Source organism: Capra hircus, chromosome 23, assembly GCF_001704415.2.
Source record: "Capra hircus breed San Clemente chromosome 23, ASM170441v1, whole genome shotgun sequence".
NCBI lineage: Eukaryota > Metazoa > Chordata > Mammalia > Artiodactyla > Bovidae > Capra > Capra hircus.
In genome coordinates, this window is record NC_030830.1 from 15,205,450 (window position 1) to 15,228,292 (window position 22,843).

General features: G+C 59.6%; 2 protein-coding genes across 4 annotated transcripts in view; one reads left to right on the plus strand and one right to left on the minus strand.

Moving 5' to 3' along the window:
• Positions 5,494 to 9,893, plus strand: PSMG4 (proteasome assembly chaperone 4). The gene is made up of 3 exons (XM_018038805.1): positions 5,494 to 5,749; positions 7,011 to 7,086; positions 9,644 to 9,893. The coding sequence occupies exons 1-3, from the start codon at positions 5,576 to 5,578 to the stop codon at positions 9,763 to 9,765; spliced, it is 372 nt and encodes a 123-aa protein (XP_017894294.1). The 5' UTR covers positions 5,494 to 5,575; the 3' UTR covers positions 9,766 to 9,893.
• The window catches only part of SLC22A23 (solute carrier family 22 member 23), a 127,611-nt gene continuing 115,883 nt past the window's right edge, over positions 11,116 to 22,843 (minus strand). The window contains exons 8-12 of one of the 3 annotated variants that reach the window (XM_018038802.1): positions 22,351 to 22,383; positions 22,210 to 22,233; positions 21,123 to 21,246; positions 12,678 to 14,274; positions 11,116 to 11,718 (exon numbers count right to left, since the gene is read on the minus strand). In XM_018038802.1, the coding sequence (XP_017894291.1) occupies positions 13,917 to 14,274; positions 21,123 to 21,246; positions 22,210 to 22,233; positions 22,351 to 22,383 (539 nt within the window). In that variant the 3' untranslated portion in view covers positions 11,116 to 11,718; positions 12,678 to 13,916. Of the gene's footprint in view, positions 14,275 to 21,122; positions 21,247 to 22,209; positions 22,234 to 22,350; positions 22,384 to 22,843 lie in introns of all 3 variants that reach the window. The other 2 variants (XM_018038804.1, XM_018038803.1) reach the window with 2 other exon arrangements.

A 22,843-nucleotide genomic window follows, 5' to 3' on the forward strand; every position in this document is an offset into this window, starting at 1 on the left:
TGCTCTGGGACAGTTGGTGCCAGCAAAAATATTTTGTCTGCATTCGTGGAGAGAGAGTAGGGGAGCTGGCCTGAGGAGCAAGGGAGAGGTGGATGCACTGGGAACGCTAGCCTTTGGGGACTTCAAAGACTGATGGGGGCTTCCCCGGTGGCTCAGATGGCAAAGAATCTGCCTGCAATGCAGGAGACTCGGGTTCAGGTCCTCGGTTGGGAAGATCCCTGGAGAAGGAAATAGCAACCCATTCCACTATTCTTGCCTGGAGAATCCCATGGAGCCCTCCAGGCTCCTCTGTCCATGGGGTTCACAAAGAGTTGGGCACGACTGAGCAACTAACACACACACACAGGCACACACGCGCACACACACACACACACACACAAAGAATAGTTCTGATAGCCCCTTTTAGAAGTCTTCCCTGAAAACAGACTCCTCACATTAGGTAACTTTGGTTGGAGAATCTAATCCTCTTATTTTAAAAATGAGGGAAGATGAGAGCTGCTTAAAGGACTCACCCTGCTATTCTGAGAATAGTTATCTGGCCAGGGGCTGAGATGAGGGTGGAGGCCTTGGGGTGGGGGAACCATTTAGGTTAGTGTCTGCTTCAGATGGAGGCGATGGGCGGAGCCAGCAGGGAGATGCCTGAATGCCTAACAATCAGGGGCCAGTTCTAAACTGGGAGACTGGAGGGACCAGCTTGCCGGGGGACCCCTGGAAAATGAGAGGTTTCTAGGCACATTCGAATGGAAATGCTTGGTGGGCAGCTGAACTTATAGGGTTGAAGCTCAGAAAGGAGGCTGCCTCCAGGGACACAAATTCGGGGGAGGTCGGTGTGGGCTGTGAGGTGGGGTCCCCTGGCAGGGAGAGCTGCTCGGGCAGCAAGTGGGCCCTGGAGCGGGGAAACTGGGACCACCATGACCCAGAACCTGGGGGGACCCTGAGAAGGGGCAGGAGGGAGGAGACATGCTGGAAGCTGCAGCAGCCAGGGCAGCCGAGAGGCTGTGTCAGCCTACGGCTCTCACAGCTGAGGTCTTTGGTGGCGTCGGTGGGACCCGCTCAGGCGCGGAAAGGCAGCTGGATGGAGTGGGTTCAAGAAGGCAAGGGTGAGGAATGGCAGAATGGCAGGCATGTTGCGGGGCCGCTCAGAGCCAGTGGGGAGACAGGGATCTGTTTAAGGATGCGTCTGCACGCCGACAGGAGCAGTCCAGCAGGGAGGGGCGGGTCAAAGATGCAGGACCTGCTGGTGCCGCCCTGGACGTGAGACGGGGCCCAAGTGTGAGGGGCTGGACTTAATCCCGGGATGGAAGTGCACGTAATGGTTCAGTTGGAGAAGGTTTTCCGGGTTGGGGCGGGGGGTGGGACAGATCGGGGGCAGGGCATGCATTATCGAATACTCTTCGGTTTAGAAAATGACTCAAATGGTTTAACCATTTGGGCCACGCCACCTGACCCGGGGCCCTGGAAAATCTGGACTGCACTGGTTGTGGTCACTCTTAGAAAATCGTGCTGTTCTGTTGCGGTGGCAGAATAGTGGTGCTCATCCAACACTCCATCTGCCCCCCGTCCTGGAACCCCTCCACGCCCAGCCACAGTGACGGGTGGCTATCTGCGGTGAGTGGGCTATAAGAGGCTGTGATGCGTCACTTCTGGGTCAGAGCACTGAAAGGCTGGACCCAGCACTGCAGCTGTGACCCGAGGTGGCACCTGGAGCCCAGTACCCCCACTCCCCCACCTCCTACCCCCTTGTCCAAGCTAGAAACACATCGTGAGCTGAAGACAAGAGTTGGTTCCGTCACAGCACTGCTGTTTCAGGGTTAAAACATTACCATCATGTAACCTGGTCTATTACTAACCTGGCATACATCAGAGTTTGGGTTTGACTTTGGATTAAAGGCCCAAGGATCTCATGAGAGACTCTGGTGATGCTGCTGACATCCTGGATGTTCTTGTGACTCACTGTGCTGTGAACACGCCACACATGTGCCTGCGCACAGCTGCATCTCCAGGTGGGGCCCATCATGAACCTGGGACTCACCTTTCCTCCCCTGGGAGGAAGCTGATAGGTGTCCTCCCCATGGGCGGTTCTCTTATCCATCACCTAAAGCCTGTAGTTCTTGGTGAAATTCACACCAGACCGAGGCTCACAACCCAGAGGGGTGGCAGAGAGAGGAGAGGGATGAGTTGAAACACCGGCCCATCCCCTCTTCAAGCCCACAGCTGGCAGGCTGATATCTCCTGAAGCCTCCTGCTGCTGGCTTTGCATCTGGGGGCTGTGGGCAGCGTGGGAACCAGGACCTGCTCTTTTACCTGAGTGTTCTAAAATTGCACAGTTTAGAGAAAAGACTGACCCTGAAGATAGGATCCAGGCCCTTCCTTTGCTCTGCAAAGCCAAGGCGGCTCTGCACGGGGCCCGCCTCCTTCCCACCTGCCACCCTGCGGCCCCCTGCAGAATTACAGGCTCCTGCCTGTCCTGGAGTGGAAGGATCCTGTTACCCGTCTGCATGCTTATCTGATCTTCACAGGACACTAGCTCTGGAAGGCGCCTTGCTGCTGCTGCTAAGTCGCTTCAGGAAGGGGCCCTGGAGGTGACCTAAGCCAGTCTTTTCATTTCCAGCTAAGGTAACAGAGGCCCAGCGCAGGGACACAGCGCTAGTGAGAGCTGGGCCAGGCCAGGAGCCTGCAGCCCCGAGAAGTCCCTGGCTGTTCCTCCAGCTCCCTCACTCCCCCAACCACTCAGTCCATCTTCCGTGTGCCCCCAGGGCCCTGCCAGCTACCTACCCCAAGGTGAGGAGCCCCGGAGCTGCCCCAGGAGCTTCCTGAGAAGGAAGGTGGGCAGGAAAAAGGCCATTGTGCCAATGATTGCTCTGTGTGAAGTAAAAAGGCAGGCCAGGAGAGGCTCCCCACTGGGCAGAGTCAGCGAACCTCCGGACAGAGGGGCTCTCCTGCAGGGAAGTCAGGGAGGGCGGGGGAGCACAGGGCAGGCGGTGGGGGTGGGGCTGGGCCTCCTTGTGGAGCTCAGTGTCTGCAGAGCATCACTCTGGAATGAAAATGGCCCCCGCAGTTGTTCTGTGTTGAGCTGAAATGGCCTAGCCTTTCCGCAGCTGCTTCTGTCAGTCACTGGGTGTGGGCTGCCTGGGGAGGGGGTGCAGACCCCGAAGGAGCCCACAGCGGGAGGCTGTCCGCTCTGGGCAGTTCCAGCAGCTGGGACAGCCAGTCCTTTCTTGAAGGGGGTCTGGGAGGCACATCTCAGAGGCCACCACAGTGTTTGCAGAACTGGCATGGTTGATGGGGTGGGTTCCTGAGGACATGCAGGAGGGCAGGGTCAGAGCGCAGAGGGAAGAATCAACCTCGGACACAGGGAGGGGGCATCTCTGCTTAATGAGGGGGAGAAGGAGGTAAGAATGAGGCCGCCGGAAGGTATGGGTTTGAGTAGAGGGACAAGGCCTTGGGGAAATTGAGCCTGACAACCTCGATTTTCTTTCTAAATGCAGAAGCTGGGTTATCTGGTGAACTTGGGCTTGGTGGGGTTAGGGCTTGAGGGGAAGCGTCCTCGAGGCAAATGAGAGGGTGCAATCCTGGGGCCCGCAGGGCAGTGTGTTAGGGACAGCTGCTGATGGGGTGGTTAGAGGTTGTAAGCCTGCCTGCTGGGTCATGTGACTTCCCTGGTGGTTATCTGAGCCCAGTGGGAAGAACAGAGAGGAGTACGATCCCACCTGTGCTGGGGCTGGACTGGGGAGGAGACAGGGAACAGGGGGTTAGCTAGTTGCCTTAGGTTCACAGACAGCTCTTCAGGATTCTTCAGAGAGAGAAACTCTTGATTTGAAAATGGCGTTGGTCTTCTAAGGGGACAAGGCATTAAGAGGGTATTAGGAGTTAATGTGGGGTGACATCACCTGCTGTGTCAGTCCAGTTTGTTGACTTATTTTTTCACAGATCACACTTCTGGTATTTTGTTGTGAAATCTTGGTCTGATGAAAGGTCACAGGCTTTCCCCTATGTCTTCTGCAAGTCCGGCAGCTTGAGGTTTCCCATTTACGTCTCTGAACCATTTTGACTTCACTTTGTGTATGATGTAATGCATAAATTGAAGTTCATTAATAATTAAGGAAATGCAAATTAAACTTGCATTGAGATATTCCTTAGGACGGCTAAATGAAACAGACTGGGAACATACAGTGCACAGTCACTGTGGAAACAGCCTGTCAGGTTCTCAAGAAGTTACACATGGTACAACCACTCTGCTCCAGGTCTTTACGAGAAATGAAAGCACATGTTCATACAGAGACTTACTTGTTCACACGTGTTTGCAGCAGCTTGACTGCAGCATCCCCAAACTGAAAACTGCCCAAGTGGACACCACCGCAAGGCAGCTAAACACACAGCGGTGTGTCCAGGCAGCGGAGCCCGGATCATCACTGACTCCTAACAGCCTGCGTGAATCTCAAAATAACTGTGAGGAGAGAAACGGCAGACAAAACACTGTCCACACCGTACCTTCCATTTACATAAAACTCTAGAAAATGCAAACTGCTCTGTGACTGAGTGCGGCGCAGCGTCCCGGGTGGGGGTCAGGAAGCGTTCCCAGGGGCTTGAGGAAGCCTCTGGGGGTGATGGACATGTACCCTCTTGATCGTGGTGATGATTTTATGAGTTACACGTGTTACAGCTTCAGTTTGTATACTTTGATCAGTGCAGTTACTGTAGTTTCTTAATAAAGCTGTTAATCTATTATAATATTGACCTGAAAATTCTACATTGAATCATTAATCAGCGAACAGAGCAAACTTTTTAACAATACTTACTTTCTTAACTGTCAGTTTAATTTAGACCTATTAGAGATTTAAAAGGAAGAACTGACGTCTCTATCCTTAAGCCCAAGTTAGTTGCAACAGAATCTGAGAAGAATGGGCTCTGTGTGCTTTTTACTACAAAGACACTCTCTCAACACACTGCAGGGTCCCTGTGTCAACTCTGAGGGTTCCAGAGTGACTCAAGTCAAGCTCCTCAGCAGGGCTGACAGTGGCCCCCGTCCCCGTCTCTGAGGCAGATGGGGAGACTGAGTCTCGGGCTGAACCGTTAGCCGAGGCCCACGCTTGTACAGGGGTCAGCTCTGCGGTCTCGGACCAAAGGCGCGCTAGCCCACGCCCCTAACTCAGTCCACGCAGCTCTCCTTTTGAGAGCTCCCCCAACATCGCTGCCATTCTCATGGGCCTCCTGCAGCTACGGGGCTGCTGGCAGCAGCAGGGTTTTAGAAAGTGTAATCCAGCTCGCGGGACACAGGCGGCCGCGCTGAGCGCTCGTGGCACCGAGTAAACAGCCCGAGATCATGCGTCTATACCCGGGAAGGTGCTCCTGCGAGTCTACACTGCGCCCAATGAAGACGCCGGCCCGCCCCGCCCCCTCCCGGGCCCGCTCCGCCCCGCCCCTCCCGGGCCCGCCCCGCCCCCTCCCGGGCCCGCCCCTCAACTTCCCACCCAGGCCCCGCCTTCCCGGAAGGCCCCGCCCACTCGGCCTTCCGGCGCTCTCCCGCTGGCGTCTGGTGGCGGCGTGCGGGTTGGCGCGGCCGGGCTCCGGGCGGATGGAGCGGCCGGCGGCTGCCGCCGACGGGGACGTGTCCCTGCACAACTTCAGCGCGCGGCTGTGGGAGCAGCTCGTCCACTTCCACGTGATGCGGCTGACGGACTCGCTCTTCCTCTGGGTGGGGGCCACGCCGCACCTGCGCAACCTCGCCGTGGCCATGTGCACGCGCTACGTGAGTGCGGCGGGGGGCGGGGAGGGGAGGGGAGGGGGCGGAGGCAGGGGGAGGGGCGCTGGGCTCCCGGCGGGGCGGGTGGGGGAGGGGCCGGGGGCGGCCGGGGGCGGCCGGGGCGGCCGGGGGCGGCCGGGGGCGGCCGGGGGCGGCCGGGGGCGGCCGGGGGCGGCCGGGGGCGGCCGGGGCGGCCGGGGGCGGCCGGGGGCGGCCGGGGGCGGCCGGGGGCGGCGCCGCCCGCCGCGGGGCTCTGTCCCGCCGCACGGCTGGTTCCCCCCCACCCGCGTCTCTGGTTGGAGTGTCGGGGCCCCCGTGGGACCTCTGCTGTCAGCTCTCACCCTCCCTGGGCCGGGGGTGGCGTGTCCCCCCGGTTTTCTGCCGGCTCCTCGCTGACCGCGTTTGCTTACGTCTCCCGCACGGACCTCTCTCCCGCCCTTTCCCTCCGCTGTCCCATCGGGCTGTAACTGGTGTCCCACTGGGCCCTCCAGACCCCAGGCCGCTCCTCCAGGGCCGCCCCTCCCGCAGAATCCGGCCACTTCTCACCTCCCTCACCTGTCACCTGGGCCCCACGCCATCGCTGCCCTCGGCCGAGGTCCTCTTTGCCACCGTGTGTCAGAGCTGCTGTAACCACGGACCGCAGCCCGGGGAGCTTGAGAACAGCAGAGAAGGCGGAATCAGGCGTCAGCGGGCTGCTTCCTCCCGCCTCTGGGCTTGCTGTGCTGCTCCCACCTTGCGGCCCCTGGTCTGGCAGCCTCATCACCCCAGTCCTGCTCCAGTGTCCCAGGCCTCCTCTGTGCATCTGTCTCTCCCCTTCTTCCTAAGATACCAGTCCTGTTAGAGGAAGAGTCCACCTCCCCTTGCTTACATCTCAACTACATCTGCAGAGACCCTGTGTCCAAATAAAGTCACCTTCGCAGGTGCTGGGGTCAGGACGCTAGGACCTGGACATTCCTCTTGCAGGACCTGGCTTAGCCTGGCACTGACAGCATCAGCGTTGTCGTCCCTCCGCTCAGACCCCCAAGAGTTCAGAGCCTGCATGGACCTCCAGGCCCCATCACGGCTGCGGTGCCCCCGCCCCTCTGACTTTGCACCCACTTGCCCGTCTGGGCTGCTCCAGCCCTTCCCTGGGCAGGCCTGTCTGCTGCTGGGAGAGGACACAGGCCCACCGCAGGGGGAGGCTGGTCTGTGGCAGGAAGGGGGGCCCAGGTGATCCAGGAGGGCTGGACCTCGCAGAGGAACCAGTATCGCTCTGTTTTCCTTGCAGGACTCCATCCCCCTGTCTACTGCCCTCCTCGGGGACACGTCTGACACCATGTCCACCGGCCTCGCCCAGCGCTTAGGTAAGTTCTGCAGCTCAGCTGCCGGAGTGCCCAGGTGGGGACCTCGCTGTTCAGTGGAGCAGGGGAACGGTCTCTGTCTGGGAGGTGACCCGCCCTGCTTGCTGCAGGAAGCCCAGGCCTTACGCACGGGTCTCAGGAGGTGGTGCCAGCACCCTCTCCAGGGGCCTGCTCCCCATGCGCTCCGATGGCCTTGGTTGCCTCCAAGCCGATGAGTGACAGGTGATTTTGCTCCTCGTCCTCATGGGAGGCGAGGGTGAGGGACGCCCACGGTACCAGTGGCAGCGGCTCCAGGTAGCACCCACTGCACGTGATGCTGCTCAGAGCTCGAAGGGAGAGGGCCTGGCGAGGTTGGGGGCTCCAGCCTCCACTGTACCCAGAGCACACGTCCTGCAGATGCCTCGCTGGTCCAGGTGAGGATGCCCGTGCCCGGTGGTCCCTGGTGCTTGGGGACCTCAGTGGGTCGAGCAGCCTCGCCCCCGTCTGGCCTGAGTGTCCCGGCCACGTGCGGAGCCCGGTGCCTGGCCGGGGTGTGGCGACGGGACCCCTGCCATGGTTTTGAGGCGCTTACCTGTGGTTGTGTTCACAGATCTGTCAGCCTGGTCCCTGGGGAGTGGGCATGTCTGTGCTGGTCGCTCTGGGACGCCCCACAGTCACGTGCAGCCCGGGGAACGGCAGCTTTCTAGGGGCGGGGTTGTCACAGCGCCCACAGGCCGCACCAGACGGGGTGGAGACCACAGGGCCAGCGGCCGTGTCTCAGGACCATCCACCACACTTGAGCTTTAGTCTCAAGGTATAGGAACCCGAGTAGTACGTTATCTTGGTGACCTCTTAACAGGAAGCAGCTCTGAATCCACAGATAACCAGCAGGAAGAATAGGAAAGCTTCCTGTTTCGCCTTCGTCTGGTTCCCAGGTGCTGCCGCTCCTTCTCTGCCTTCGCCAGAGTTGCTAGTTTTCAGTGGAAATGGGTTGGAAGCCTGCCGCCCTTTCGCCTCACTGTGTGTGCCTGCGTTTCAGGGTAACACCACCCCCCGCAGCAGCCAGACCTCCGTTTGCTGGGCCTGGTGGAGGAGGGCGGGAGCCTGCTGGCGTGTGGAGCTGGGACTGAGGGGTCCCCGAGTGTGGACAGAGTCCGGGAGAGGAGGCAGCGGGAGCTCGTTTGAGGAGACACGAATGAGCTGGCTCCCAGTGTCCTGGGGGTGAGGCAATCTGTGAGCGTAAACCGGGGCTCTTTTAATCTTTTTTTTTGCATTTTGTGCAAATGTTGGGGTTTTTTTAAATTAGCATTTTTCTTTCACGTGGTTTACATCAGTTTACAAGCAACGTAATCTGAAACAGAATACAGACATGCTCTGTAACTTAAGTCAGATGTGATGGAGGCGCCTACCTACCGATATCCACAAACCTGGCAGCCATTGGCCACCACCCAGCAGGGACAGGCATGCGTGGTGAGATGCCAGCCCACCGCCCAGCAGGGTCAGACGCACGTGGTGAGATGCCAGCGTCCCCCGGGGCAGGTGACATGCTTGCTGAGATCATGGCCGGCCGACCTGGGACGCCTTGCTTGTTGTCCTTTGGAGCTGGGGTCTGGACCCTGCAGTAGAAGGCGTTATTAACTGTTACTGGTTGTCTGGATGGTGCTGGAGAGACAAGTGTCTCGAGACCGTCTTGTGTGGGAGAGATGAGCGACCTGGGGGCCCTGGGGGCTTCCCGTGAATGGGGACCCCTTGCTCCATGCGGCTCTGGAGGGCAGAGGGGCTGCTGGGCGGACGTGGAAGGTGGGCTCGGGGTTGGCGCGTGAAGGGATGGGAGTCAGCAGCCCCTGGGGGCAGGGACTTTCTGCCACTGAACGTGGAGCTGCTGTGATGTGAAGGGCCCAGCTTCCCCCTCCGCCCACTGTTGCCTCTGATGGTGGGACTCATCTGTCTCTGTGGCCTGTAGCGAGGAGTGCTTTGCCTCTGCCTCGGGGGTGGGACCAGGTGAGGGGGCTGGTACCGCCCGCTTAGTCCTCAGGACCTGGGGTTACAGCTGAGGTTGGTTTTCACGGTTGGAGCTGCTCCCACCTGCCCTGGGTGGTTCTGTAGAAAGGGGCTCAGACGTGTGTTCAGCGTCCAATTGAAAACCACACCCATGTGTGTGCGTGTGTGCACACCTGCACATACGTTCACATAGGAGTGTCACCTCCTCTGGGAGGAGGGTGGTGGGGTTGGGGGAGAGGGTCGTATTGAAGGACCTTTATATTTTAAATCTGTGGACATCATCTGTGGTTTGAAGACGCGGAGCAGCCACCTGTGTGTAGTGCAGGGGCTCGCAGACACCGGGGTCCTTGAGCAGACTCGGGGGCTGGGGGTGCGCCTCACTGGGCCCTGGGGCCGTGGCTCTCAGAGCTGCTCTTCCAGACGCCGGCAGGCTCCGGCAGCTGGTCTGTTTTGCAGCAGTTGCCCGTGATGTCGTCGGAGTCAGAGCTTTCTTTGCTCTCGAAAAGCCTGCCTTTCCCAGGCCTTTCTCTGCTACGGCAGGTGTGGGGTCACACGCGTCCCTGTGGTCTCTCTCTTTCAGCCAGGAAGACCAGCAAGCAGGTCTTCGTCAGCTATAACCTTCCAAACACCAGCAGCAGCTTCGAGTTGCTGGTGGAAAACCGGATCAGGGAGGAGATGCAGGCCTTCCCGGAGAAGTTCTAGCCGGAGAGACTCGGGCGCCGGGGACGCTTGAGTAAACGGCCCGGCTCCACCGCGGCACAGGCCCACGAGTTCCTGTTCCGGGGACGCTTGAATAAATGGCCCGGCTCCACCGCGGCACAGGCCCACGAGTTCCTGTTTGTGTTTAAAGGGCTGGCCTCCTCCCTCCTGTCACCAGGGTGGGTCCCGGGAGGAGGGCCCCAGCAAGACGTGCGAGGATGGGGGGCCGCCCGGTCCCAGAGAGGGCGTGGGCCACGACTGTCAGGCCGTCCTGCTGGCTCCATCCCCGGGGTCTTGCTCTGCTGGGCCTTGACCCCTCACCTGGTAGGTGGGAACCGTCTCAACCGGGCTGGGTTATCGCCAGAAATGCTCTGCAAACCCTGGGTGCCGGGGTCCCTAGGACCTGGGTCCCGGGCTTACCTGCTTCGCTGAACATCCCAGCGTCAGCCCCTCCCCATGCTTCCGCCAGCCCGTCTTTCCTTCTGTCTGCTCTCTCCTTCACGCCCCGGGCCCCTCCCGCCCACGTCCCCCTCTGCCCACATCTTAATCCTCAGCCTTTTTCCGTGGCTCACAGTGGCGTCATTCTCTCTGGGACACGTGCTGCTCTCCGGAAGCCAGAGTTCCTGGGTTGGTGGTTCCTCACTTGGCTTCCAGTCACGTCCCTGGGGAGTTTTCACAGCTTCCTCCCCAGAGTCGAGCGGCCCCTGCTTTGTGGGCCTGGAGAGTGCCCCGCGTGCTGCCAGCACAGGACTCTGATGCTTGGGGTCCACGTGGGCCCCTTCTGTCCCGGGAGATGGTGGTCTGGGACCCTGGAGCTTGTTTCACGTGGTGGCAGGTGTCGTGTCCGGCTAGTGCCCACAGCTGAGCTGGGACAGCCGGGATGAAAGGCCCTTCCAGGGACCGGGTCCCGGGCTAAGCCACTAACCTGCCAGCCCCAGCCGGTCACAGCTTGGAGGTACGGCGGGCATCTCTCTGGGCGGAGTAGGTAACAAAATCAGGGCTATGGAGAGGAGAGTTTGGTATAAATACTTTATTAAAGAAATATTGCTTTCTTGTTAAAAAAAGCACTACATTAAAGAGAGCTCTGGGTGCTGTCTTCCCTGACAGTCACAGTGTGAGAATCGTTCCCTCCTCGGGAGGCTCCAGGCCCCGGGTGAGGTTAGCAGGATGTCCACACGAGAGGGGCGAGCTTGGAAACCTGCCGCCCCCTCCTCGGGGGTCTGAGGGTGGCACTCAGCACGTGGTGGGCGGTCACCCCGCCCTGCCTCCGCCTGGCCAGGAGCCCCCCCCCTCGCCGTCCTGGGGCAGGACCGGGGCTGGGGTCACACGGGCGCTGAGGCAGAGACACGGTGAGACCTGAAGCAACAGAGTTTATTCCTTGTAGCCAGTGGTTGTGAAATGCCCTGTAGGGGATCCCACCGGATGAGGTAGGGAAGACATTCCAGAGGAGGTGTGTTAATGGGGCAACGTCTTTATTTCTGTACATTTACACAGATCCCCCCCCTGGGGTACAACAGCCGTGACGGCATGCAGGCAGCATGGAAGGCCGGGTCAGGGCTGGGCGCAGCTCTGTGCTGCCAGCAGGCACTCCAGGGGGCCCGTCCACTCACGGGCTGCACAGGTCCCGCCCAGGAGCCTCCGGGTCGGGGCTGTGGGGCACGGAGGGCCCCCCAGCAAGGCCGGCGTGCTGCATCCCCCAGCCCGGGGCTGCGTCCTGGCCAGGGTCCCCTCAGTCTCGTGGCCCCTCGGCCCCCTTGTTTGGCTGTAGGAAGTGGTACCTGGGGCAGTACTTCCGCTGCGAGGCCTCATTCTTGCTCTTCTGTGGTCAAACCAGCTCACCAGCCCCTTCCCCCTAGTCGAAAGTGATCAGGCTCTTAGAAAATGAGACATTTAAACTCTTTGACCCTTTGTTTCGGGTGGTAATATGCAGGATATTGGATGAGTTGTTACTGGTTTCTGGAAAAGAACAGAAAGCAGAAGGGTCGCTTGTGTGCCTGACTTGTTGGAAGAGGGTCCTGGCTTCCTGGGGTTGGGATGGGGGTGTGCAGGTTGGCGCTGGAGGCGGCGCTGGTCTCCCGGGCAGCGGGCATTCAGGTGCCTGAGCAGCATCTCCCTGCTGAGTGCAGAGGACATGGGCGGGGGCCCACGCGTGACCAGAGCCTGGCCAAGCAGGCGGGCCCTGCTGCCTTGCCCACGCGGGTGGGGTCTCGGGGGCTTGGCCCGCGGGAGGCTTTTCTGCTTTGGCCCTGCTTCTCAGCTGTTGCTCACAAAACCCAAGCCTGTGCTGCCACAGGCCTCTGCTGGGCAGTGCCGCCCTCACGCCTGCAGGAGCCCAGCTCAGCCAGCTTCTCTAGTCCAGCAGCCGGGCCTGACCGTGACAGGACAGTGCTGACCCCACAGGCCCAGCTTCTACCGCGGTCACCTAAGACGGACAGTCTGGGAGTGGTGTGCGGGGACACCCTGCGGCCTCACGTGTTCCCTAGAGGTCTACACTGCCAGGGAGGCCACGCAGGGCCTGGGGCTGCTGCCACAGGTGCAGGCACAGCTGGTGGGTGGGGCCTGGGGACCCCGCTTGCTGTCCCGGCCCCTGCACTGTGGGCCTGTCCTGGACCGGGGGGCCCTGTGCCCAGCATGCGAGAAGGGCTGAGGCACCTCCCAGTTTGGCACTTGAGCTGCGCAGCAGACAGACAGGCCTGGAGGTGAAGGTGAGTGTGACCCGCCCATGGAAACAGAGAACAGAAGTGACTGAGAGAGAGGAGGGGCTGGAACGCAGGCCTGCGAGTTTGCTTGCTTCCCCACAAAGTTCTCCTGAGCCCATGGCCCCTGCCGGGGTCAGCCAGCCTGTAGGGGCACAGTGAGGGGCAGGGGGAAGACAGGCCGGAGGGTCAGGCGGGGAGCGTGGGGCTTGTGCTCACCTCTTCCCTGGCCGTGGGGGCTGCACCACTGTGCGCTGAAAGTTGACTTGCTGCTTCGCGCAGACCCAGGACCACACTCTGCCTGGAAGAACAGCCCACAGCAAAGACGTGCCCCAGAGCTGGGGGCTGGGCCTTCCAGAGCAGCCCAGGCTGTCCCCAGACGGGTGCCAGAGCTGCGGCAAGACAGTGCCCGCCTGGCTGGCGAGGGTAGCTTCTTGGCCTCCCCTGCGCTGCTTCTGAAACAGCCGCAGACGGGAGCCGAGGGCCTAACCTGGACGGTCGGGAGGCCGAGGCGAGGAACTCGAGGCGCGCCCTAGCACAGTGGGCCGGGGCCGGGGCCGGGGCGAGCTCCGGTGGGTTATTGCTTCTCTCGGTCGGCCTCGATGTCCTCCGAGGCTGCGGTCAGGCCCCGCCCGAGGCTCGCTCCTGGCCAGAGGAAGCAGAGGGCACAGCTGGTCCCCCGCAGGCTCCCCGGGGCCTCCAGGCTGGTGATTTCCGTGCGGTGTTAGTTCAGGAAGGAGCCGGTATTCAAGTCGTGCTGCAGAAACGCTGACTGCGAGGCGGTGCGGCGCGGGGGGGCCTCTCCTGCGGAGCTGCACCGGGAGGAGGGCCCAGCACTGACTCGCGGAGGCGAGGCGCTGGCTGCTGGGGAGCGGAGCCGGCAGACCTACGCTGGAAGACCTTGGCGATGTCACCACTCACCATTTACGACTTCCGGTGAAGTGGTGATGCTTTTCCCCTGAAAGAGCTTCCGGGTCAAGTATAAAAGGATGATCTCCAAGTAGAGACGAAGCTGGTTTTAATGAGATTGTGAGCTGCTTTTCCTTAACACAGAGCGGAAGTTCTTCCCTTACAGAAAAGACCTTTACAAACCATCACAGAGACTTTAGCAAAACCCTAACCATTCACATCTCAGTCTGAGGAAAGTGCAGCCGTGGGAATGCTCGGGGGCAGGGGGACCCCCCGGGAGCCGGGCTGCGCGGTCCCTGCGTGCGCGCGTCCTTCCCGAGGAGGGGGCTCCGTTTTGAGATCAGTGAAGGGAAGGGAATAAAGTGCTTCTTGTAAAAATGACCAAAATAAATACAAACATTTCATGGCAGAAAAGAAAGTCTCTGAAGGGTCGTCTGCTAGGTCTGCTCCCTCAGACGCGGGCGCTCCTCGAGAGTTTTGCAGTGTCCCCCACCCCCACCCTCGGGTCCCCAGCCTCCGCGGAGCGGGGTCTCCCACGGCCGCGCCCAGCTACATGGGCCGCCCGCCGTTGGCCGTGGCGCCGTCAGGCAGCCCGTCGCCTGCGGCAGCCGCGTCGTGCAACCCCGAGTAGTCCTTGAGCTCGGCGTGGGTGGGCAGCAGCGGCTGCTCGCCGCGCCGGGGCGGCAGGAGAGGCTGGCGCGTGTAGTGCTCGCCGTCGGGGATGCTCTCGGGCAGACTCTGGCCCCGGCTCTCGGGCAGCAGCAGGAGGCAGATGATGCAGATGAGCGTGCAGCAGGCGAAGATGACGTGGTGCAGGAAGTAGCCCTTCTGGTTGTGCAGCTCGATGATGGGCGCCGTCAGCATGCCGAAGCCCGCGCTGGCCAGCACCAGCCCCAGCCCGCCGCACCTGCGGGGCGCACGGGTCAACGGGGCGGGCCGGGCTCCACCCCCGCCCTGTCCCGTCCCTCGTCCCCCTCCCCCCAACCCCCGTCAGCCCAGGCTGCCTCTTCGTTCACTTTCAACGGTGACTCTATAATAAACACCAGCGTAAGGGGGAAAACCAGCCTCACTTGCTGTACATGATACGGGGTGTCGGGAAACCAAGTGTTACTAGCTTACGCTGTTGTCCCGAGGCTTGCTCTTGGCTTAGAAGAGAGGAGGGTGGCCACGGATTAATGAAGGCATTCAAAGCACATCAAGATGAAAGCTGCCAAGACAGCGGAGCATAGGGACCCCGCGCTCACCTCCTCTCACGGGCCCACCAGAATCACAGCCGTCTGCGGAAGAGCCGCTGATGAAAAGGACCAGAAACTGCCAAACAGACCCACAGCTAAAGACATGAAGAAGGAGCCACGACAAGATGGGCAGGAGGACCAGACGCACAACACAAAGCCTCATGACCCCCACTGGCCTGCCGACCCACACGCTGGGACTAGATTCCAGAGGATCTCGGGCAGAAGTGAGTTCTGAGCCCCAAGTCGGGCTCCCCAGGCTGGGGGTCCTGCACCAAGAAGAAACACACCTCAACACAATAAAGGCCATATATGACAAACCCAGGCTGCCCGGTGGCGCACTGGTGAAGACTCTTCCTGCTGGTGCAGGAGACGCAGGTCTGATTCGCCTCCAGGGAAGATCCCCTGGAGGAGAAGATGGCAACCCACTCCAGTACTCTTGCCTGGGAAATCCCATGGACAGAGGAGCCTGGGGGACTACAGTCCATGGGGTCACAAAGGGTTGGACACGACTTAGTGACTGAGCAGAGCATGATCACAGGCCCACAGCTAACATACTCGATGGTGAGAAGCTAAAAGCGTTTCCTCTGCGATCAGGCATGTGAACAAGTGCGCACTCTCGCCATGTTTACACAGTGTAGCTTTGAATGAAAGTCCTAGCCACAGCAATCAGAGAAGAATCCAAACTGGAAAGAAGTAAGACTGTCGCTGTTTGCAGATGACATGAAACTATACATAGAGAATCCTAAAGATGCCACCAGGAAACTGCAGGAGCTCATCCGTGAATTCGGTAAAACAGCAAGATAAAAAATTAATAAACCAGCCTGTTGCATTTCTGTACAGGAACAAGAGACGCTCAGTGAGAGAAATTGAGAAAGCAATCTCAGTTGCCATCACATCAAAGGGAGTAAAATACTCAGGAATCCACCTACCTAAGGAGGTGAAAGACTTGTGCTCTGAAAGCTATGATGCCAGTGAAAGAAATAGAAGATGACAGAAACAAATGGAAATATACACTGTTTTTGGATTGGAAGAATTAATGTTCTTGAAACCACCGCCACACGAGGCAGTCCACAGATTCAGCGCAGTCCTTATCAGAATACCCATGACATTTTCCACAGAACTGCAACAAATATTTCAGAAACCTACAGAAACACAGAAGACCTCTAATAGCCAAACAACTCTGAGAAAGAAGAGCAGAGCCGGAGGAAGCAGGCTCCCTGACTCCAGACGACGCTACAAAGCTGCCGTAGCCAGAGAAGCGTGGTGCTGGCCCAGAGGCAAAACAGAAAGCCCAGAAAGAAACCCACAGCCTCGTGGCCAGTTGGCCTGTGACAGAGGAGGCAAGAACGTGCAGCGGGGAAGAGACGGTCAAGGATTCTCTTCTGGAACGTCCACAGCAGACACGGTGCTTTGTGAACAGCAGGGCGCTGCGGATCGGATCACCCTCGTCCTCAGCAGGAGGCCGCTGGCCGGGTGAACGCAGCAGAGTGGCATGACGACCCTGGGAGAGTGTTGCAGCTGAGCAACAAGATGGATGAAGCAAGAGCCTGAAACAACCGTTTGGTCCTCACGAGTCTGGTCACGCCAGGGAGCCGCAGGGCGCTGTGGGGCCGTGTGTGGTGCTGGGGATAAAGTGCGTGTTTTTCGGGCTTTTGATACCAGTGAGCCGTCATTTTCTCCAAAACCACCTGGGTGACCTTCCCGTGTCTGAGTCTGGGTAGTGCTGAGGGAGGTGGGCACACAGCCCCCAAGGGAGTCCTGTCCTGGTGAAGGAGCTGGGCTCCCCTCAGAGTCCAGGAGAACTGGTCGTGGTAAAGTGCTAGGTTAGCGTGCGTGCATGCCAAGTCACTTCAGTCGTGTCTGACTCTTTGCGACCCCATGGACCTGTAGCCCACCAGGCTCCTCTCTCCATGGGATTCTCCAGGCCAGAATACTGGAGTGGGTAGCCTTTCCCTTCTCCACGGGATCTTCCCAAACCAGGGACTCAGCCCAGGTCTCCCACATTGCAGGTGGATTCTTTATCCCTTGAGCTGCCACTGGCAGGCGGGTTCTTTACTGCTAGCGCCACCTGGGAGGTCTATCAAACGAAACGTATTTGATTTGCAGTAGAACTTTGGACTCGATTTTAAAAAGTGCCTCTGTGTCTACAAACGCATACATATAAAATGCAATACACGTGTGCCTGCGTCTGTACTGGGCACTGCGTCTTTACATATTTTTCCCACAAAAGCCATTTTCTGTTGATTTCCTATCAAGGATCCCTTGAAATTAGTAAGATTGGGAACAGCTGTGGCAGAATCTGGTATTCCATTTTTGGCTCTCGTGTTTCAGAAGTCTCAGTTCAGAGAATGGGATGATTACTGTGGCTGGTTCTGAGGCTCTACTCCGTCCCACAAGTGTTCCTGCTTTTCTCCAGCTTGTCACGAGAGGGCAGCGCCTGCCCATGTTTAAGCAGTAGATTCACAGAGAAACGAGGACCTGCGTTCACTGTGCACTGGATATCTGGTTTACTAGTGACGTGATGGTGATGCGTCAGTCGCTCAGTCGTGTCTGACTCTGCGACCCCAAGGACTGTAGCCCGCCAGGCTCCTCTGTCCGTGGACGTCTCCAGGCAAGAATACTGGAGTGAGTAGCCTTTCCCTTCTCCAGGGGAATCTTCCCCACGCAGGGATCAAATCCAGGTCTCCTGCATTGCAGGCAGATTCTTTACCATTTGAGCCAAAGGGCCCTGATTTTTTTACTAGTAATAACACCTAAGTTACTTTAACGATAGAAAGGTAGGTATGAAGGCAGATTTCTTAGAAGTAGCAAGCTTGAACTAAGTATTCTGGGATCTTTGGGGGGAAAAAAAGAATAAAGAAAAAGGAAAAACAAAGAATCTTCAAATTATCCTTTTAAAGACATGAACCCGGCATCTTGAACACAGAAAACAAACCTCCTGTTTTTCGCTTCCTCCATGTGTTACTTACTTTCACTGCCTCTCTGTGAAGTCAGAGATGAACAAATATTTCTGCCAATCTCTGCATAAGTATCACTGCCAGAAACACTAAGGCTGGAGTCACTGATAACACCACGTCCCTGGGATCAGACCCTCCGCACGCACTCTGTCCCCACCCGTCCCTGCAGATGGGGCCATCAGGACGAGTCTCTCTCGGGGCAGAGGTGAGCTCCGCCCACTTGCGGCAAAGGCCCCGGGTCTTGGGTCAGCCCCCAGGGGGAGCCTGTGCTACACACATCCGCCCCGCGTGGTGTCTCATCACATGCAGGCGTCTTTGTCCCTCCCTAGTGCCCACTCTTGAGGTGCGCCTGGAGCAGGGACACGGTGGGTTCTGTCCGGCGGGGGTGGTGGCTGGGGAGGAGCCAGTCCGCGAGGAGGAGGTTGGGGTGAGCTCAGACGGAGGCAGGGGGCAGCCAGGCCCCAGCGCCCCCAGAGCCTGTGAGGAGGTATCGGCAGGTGACGCTGCTCATCCCCTCAGGTGAAGGAAACACAAGGAAAAATAAACAGGACCTACTTAAACTGCCTGAAGTTAAAGGTTTTGCACAGTAAAGGAAAACTGTCAACAAAGGGAAACGCCAGCCCACTGAATGGGAGACAGTATTTGCAAGTGGTACGACCGATCAGGAGTTAACATCCAAAATAGACAGACAGCTGATACAGCTGAACACCAGAAACACAAGACCCCGGCCAAAACGTCGCCGAACTGAACACGGGCAGATGGCGACAGGCACAGGCAAAGACGCTCTGCATCCCGGCCGTCAGGGAAAGCAGGTCAGAACCACAGCGAGGCGCCGCTTCGCACCCGTCAAGACGGCCACCATCGAAAAGAGCACAACCCCCCCAACCCCCGTCGCCGAGGACGTGGAGAAGACAACCTTTGTGCGCTGCTGGTGGGAACGCGAAGTGCTGCAGCCACCCCGGAGACCACGAGGGAGGAGGCTTCTCAGCAGACGAACCCTGGAACTGCCACATGGTCCAGATTCCACTTCTGGGCCCAAGGAAAACCAAAAGCACCAGGACCAGACGTGCTCCTCAGTGTTCAGAGCAGCATCATTTACGGCAGCCAAAACAGGGACGCGCCCAAGTGTCCACGGATGGATCAAGAAGACGCAGCATATTCACGCGATGGAGTGTCAGCCACGAAAAAGAACAAGACTGCGATCTGCAACGTGGACAGACTTGGAGGGTGTTATGCTAAGGGAAGTAAGTCAGAGAAAGACAAACACTGTATGGTGTCGCTTAGAGGTGGAATCTAAAAACAACAACGAGCTAGGGAATATAACAGAAAGGAGACAGACTCTAGATATGGGGAAGACTAGTTAGTGGTCCCTGGTGGGGGGAGAGCGCGGAGGGGCATGACAGGGTGGGGGTAAGAGGCACAAGCCAGCCGGAGTAAAATAGCCACAAGGAGGTACTGAACAGCGCGTGGAGCAGAGCCAGCACTTTATAATTTACTTTTAAATTAATATATATGGTGACCTTCACTGAGGAACTGTGTGCTGCGCCTGAAACTCACACTGTGTGTGGACTGTCCATAAGGAAAAGCCCCACAGCCAGGCCCTGGTACGCAGGCAGCCTGGAAATGTTGGGAGCTGAAGCAGCTTGTCCCCGCCCCCAGCGCCTGCCTCCTCCCTGTCCAGTTTGAGGGTGCCCGCCTGCAGCTTGCAGGTGACACGGGGCCTGTCACACCAAAGCCACGGCTACCTCTTCACCAGCCAGATCCCCCAGTCCTGCCGAAGCCCAAGGGGCGGGGGCCTGCAGCGCCCGAGAAGCCCCTGCTGCACCTGGAGGCCCTCGAGCACACCCGTCACCCGAGGACGTGACGGCTGGCGCCCCGGAGCCTTCTGTTTGCCGCTCGATAGGCAGGCCCTGACCTTCGCTCCTGTGCTTGTTCAGAGGGTGTCTTTGTAACAGTGGTGAACAAAAGGCTAGTTCTGTACCAGCAAACATGAAGCTTGCAGGCCTGAGCGGCCCCTCCCAGCTGCACCGGGGTTCACCTGCGAGATGGGGGGGCGGGCAGGAAGCCCATTTCCTCCCAGCGGCTCTGGGACTGGCCCCCGAGGGGAAATGCCAGGAAGGGCCGGGGTGCGAGGTGTCCAGCGGGGAGCGCCCCTCACTTCCTTCCTCTGCAACTACAAACGCATCACCCAGGGGTAAGCTGTCTGTCGGGGTAAGCGGACCCCAAGAACATTCACTGAATTTCCGTCCCCAATAATCTTGCCAGGTCTGCCTCCAAGGAAAAGGATGACTCCGTTTCCTTCAGTTCAGCTTGTTCAGCAGAACCCAACTGTGATGAATGCGGTCTGCTGACCGCCAGGGTGGAGGGTGGCCCACCCCGGAGGGACAATCACACAGGTCTGACCATCCCTTCTGCCTCTGCAGGAGCCCCCCTGCTGGGCACCTTCGTGAAGGGGGGACGTTTAACCTGCAGAGAGACACAGCTGGCTGCTGTCTGCCTGGGCACTCTGCAGAGTCCCGCCTGAAGTAAGCTCCTGGCATCATATTCCAGGATGGGGCAGCCATCAGGCTTGGCGCGCGTGTGAGAACCCAGAAGGAGGAATCAGAGTGATGCCCACGGACCTGCCTGCCTCTGCCCAGAGCCCAGGGGCAAGACAGTCTGTCCTGGGCACCCTGCCTTGAACGGGATTGGCCTCACGTGTCTCCCACATGGGAAATGGAAGCTGGCAAGGTGTCGCGTGCTGGCAGCCTGGGCTCTATCTCACGGCCGAGTAACTGCCACACTCATAATTACATTTAACAAAGTGCTCAGAAGGTTAATGACATTCACACACCAAGTTCAGGAGCTCGACCGAAAGTCACCACTTCACTGAACCCAAGTGACACCCTTGACAGCAGGACACCCTTCCGTGTCGCTGTAACCTCAGCACCGAAGCCTGTGCACACGCCCCCTGCCCCTCAAGGAAAGGGCAGTTCCCCCCACCTTTTCAGAAAACAGCCCGCCACTCAGTCTTTGCACGCGGCCCCTGCCGGGCAGGCACACGGAGGTGGGGTGGTTCCCAACAAGTATTTGTCAGACAAATCAGTGACGTAACCGGCTGGGCTTTCTCTCTACGAGGCCTTTCTTTGGACTGGAGACACCGGCTTCTCAGCCAGCAGAAAACCAAGGCCCTTTCTACTCTCCTTTCTGAGATCGGCTTTTCACTGAATCCTAGGAGAGTGGGCAGCACTTGGTGGGGCTGACGCACAGGCAAACCTCCAGGGACCCCAACACCCCTCCTGTACCAGGTCCTTTTGTGCGGCTTGTACCTCCAAATCCCCGTTCCCCGTCCCTCCAGCCGCCTGGATGGACCAGGCTTCAGTTCTGCCCTGATTCGGGGATCCCTGGAGGTCAGGGTAGAACAGCAGTCCATCCCAAGTGGACGCCCAGTGCAGGCCACACCTTGTCCAGAGACCCGGGCTAGAGCTGGTGGGTCATTCACCAGCTTTGGCAGGCAGCGCCCACCGCAACCCCAGTGTCCTTGGAAGGCCCCCGTGACTGCCCCGTGGGCGGCCCACACGCACCTGATGACCGTGGGGGTGATCTCTGCACAGAAGAACACGCTGAGGCTCCCCACCGCGTGGGAGGCGAACATGCCCACGATGGAGAAAGCGATGGAGAACTTGTCCTTGACGCTGTCGCTCATTCCTGGGGGAGGACCGGGCGGTGAGGGGCTGGAGGGCGCGGGGAAGGGGGAGGGGGCCTGATGGCCGTCTCCCTCCTCCCCTCTGCATACGGGGCTCCTCCCCTCTGCATACGGGGCGAGGTGCAACCGGGGAGACAAGCAGCGAGTCCGGGCGTGGGAGTTCAGAGCCCTCCTGGCAGGTTCCCCCGAAGCCCCAGGGGTCTGGAGAGGGGCCCAGGCTGATTCTGCCGGAAGCTGAGCACGGGAGCGACAGGCATGGACGGAGGCTGGGGGGCTCCCTGGCCAGGGGCTGCACCCTCCTGTCAGGTCTTCAGGGTCAGCCCCAGAGAGTGGTCTCGGCTATGGAGAGCCTGGCCAGCCTGGCCTCAGGCATGACCAAGACGAGGGACAGGAGCCCCGAGCTTGATTTAGGGGAACAGAAACTCAGATAACCCTGAGAGAGGAACCAGGCGCCTGGAGGGAACCTGCCGGACCGAGTCAGGCATCTTGGCCGTGGCTCGGGGTCTGACCTCACACCCAGGCGGCATCAGGCGGGGGGCGGCAGGCAAGCTGCTGGGGTCGGACGTGGGGTGCAGCTCGTTCCCCGCGAGGATGGTCGGGAGCCCCAGGGGCTCGGCTCGGTAGGCCAGGCTCGTGCGGGCGTGCGTGCAGCCGTGGCTCGTGCGTGCGCGCGGCAGTGTCGCGTGCAGGGACAGCGGCCCGGCAGTCCCTGCGGCCAGGGCGTCGGGCTCACATGCGGGGTGGGCAGTTTCCCTTGGCGGCAGCCAGCCAGGCCTCCAGCGCTCTGGGGCCGCGTCCCTGAGGCTCTGCATCCCAGCAGGCGTGGCTGGGCTGGGCCACGCTGCCAGCTACTGCCAGGGGAAGGGGCGAGGGCAGCGTGCAAGCCGGGTGCAAACGGGAGGGGGCAGCCAGGCTTTCTAGAGGCAGGAGGGACAGAGGACAAGTGGATGCGTGTGGTGTCCAACCTACGGCCAACTTCAGCTGCAACTCTTGGGGCGAAAGGGGTGGGGAGAGAGAGGAAAGGGAAACCACAGGTCCGTGAGTCGCTCTGAAAACGCCCTTCCAGTGCAATAAAAAGAGTGTCGCCGCGCGCGCCCGGGGCTCACCTGAGTCTGGATGCTGGCTGTATTTCCCGATCACTGGGCCACGGAACCACAGTGGAGGCGGGTGAAGGCGGGCAGAGAGGGGAGAAAGAGAGCAGGTCAGGGCGGCCGTTACGACCTCGTGTGTCCAGGTGCAGCGGGGCGGCCTCTCTGCCTGCCTGCCAGGCCCACGTGGGCAGCACGGTTGACGCGGCCAGAGAGCGGGAGGGACATGGAGTGGGCCAGGGCCCAGGGCCTCCGGGTGGGCGTTCCACCAAACAGAGCCCCTCCTGTTCAGCAGGGAGGTCGGGGGCCCCTATGGCCCTGAGGGGCCTGAGGGGGGTGCGGCTCTGAGAGGAGGGGTCTAGGTGTAGCACCCCTCACCCCCTCAAGCCTAAGGGTGACTCTCACTGTGTCCAAAGCCGCTCAGGTCCCTGCGGTCTGTGCTGCGGAACCAAGCTCAGGTTAGACCAGACGGAATCACTGTGCCCTTGAAGCCTGGTCCCGTGGGTGCCCC

Excerpts from the sequence above, each read along its gene's own strand:
- PSMG4 (XM_018038805.1), top strand. The coding sequence starts at position 5,576 with ATGGAGCGGCCGGCGGCTGCCGCCGACGGGGACGTGTCCCTGCACAAC. Across the intron at positions 5,750-7,010 it reads TGGCCATGTGCACGCGCTAC|GACTCCATCCCCCTGTCTAC; the intron begins GTGAGTGCGGCG and ends TTTTCCTTGCAG. Across the intron at positions 7,087-9,643 it reads CGGCCTCGCCCAGCGCTTAG|CCAGGAAGACCAGCAAGCAG; the intron begins GTAAGTTCTGCA and ends TCTCTCTTTCAG.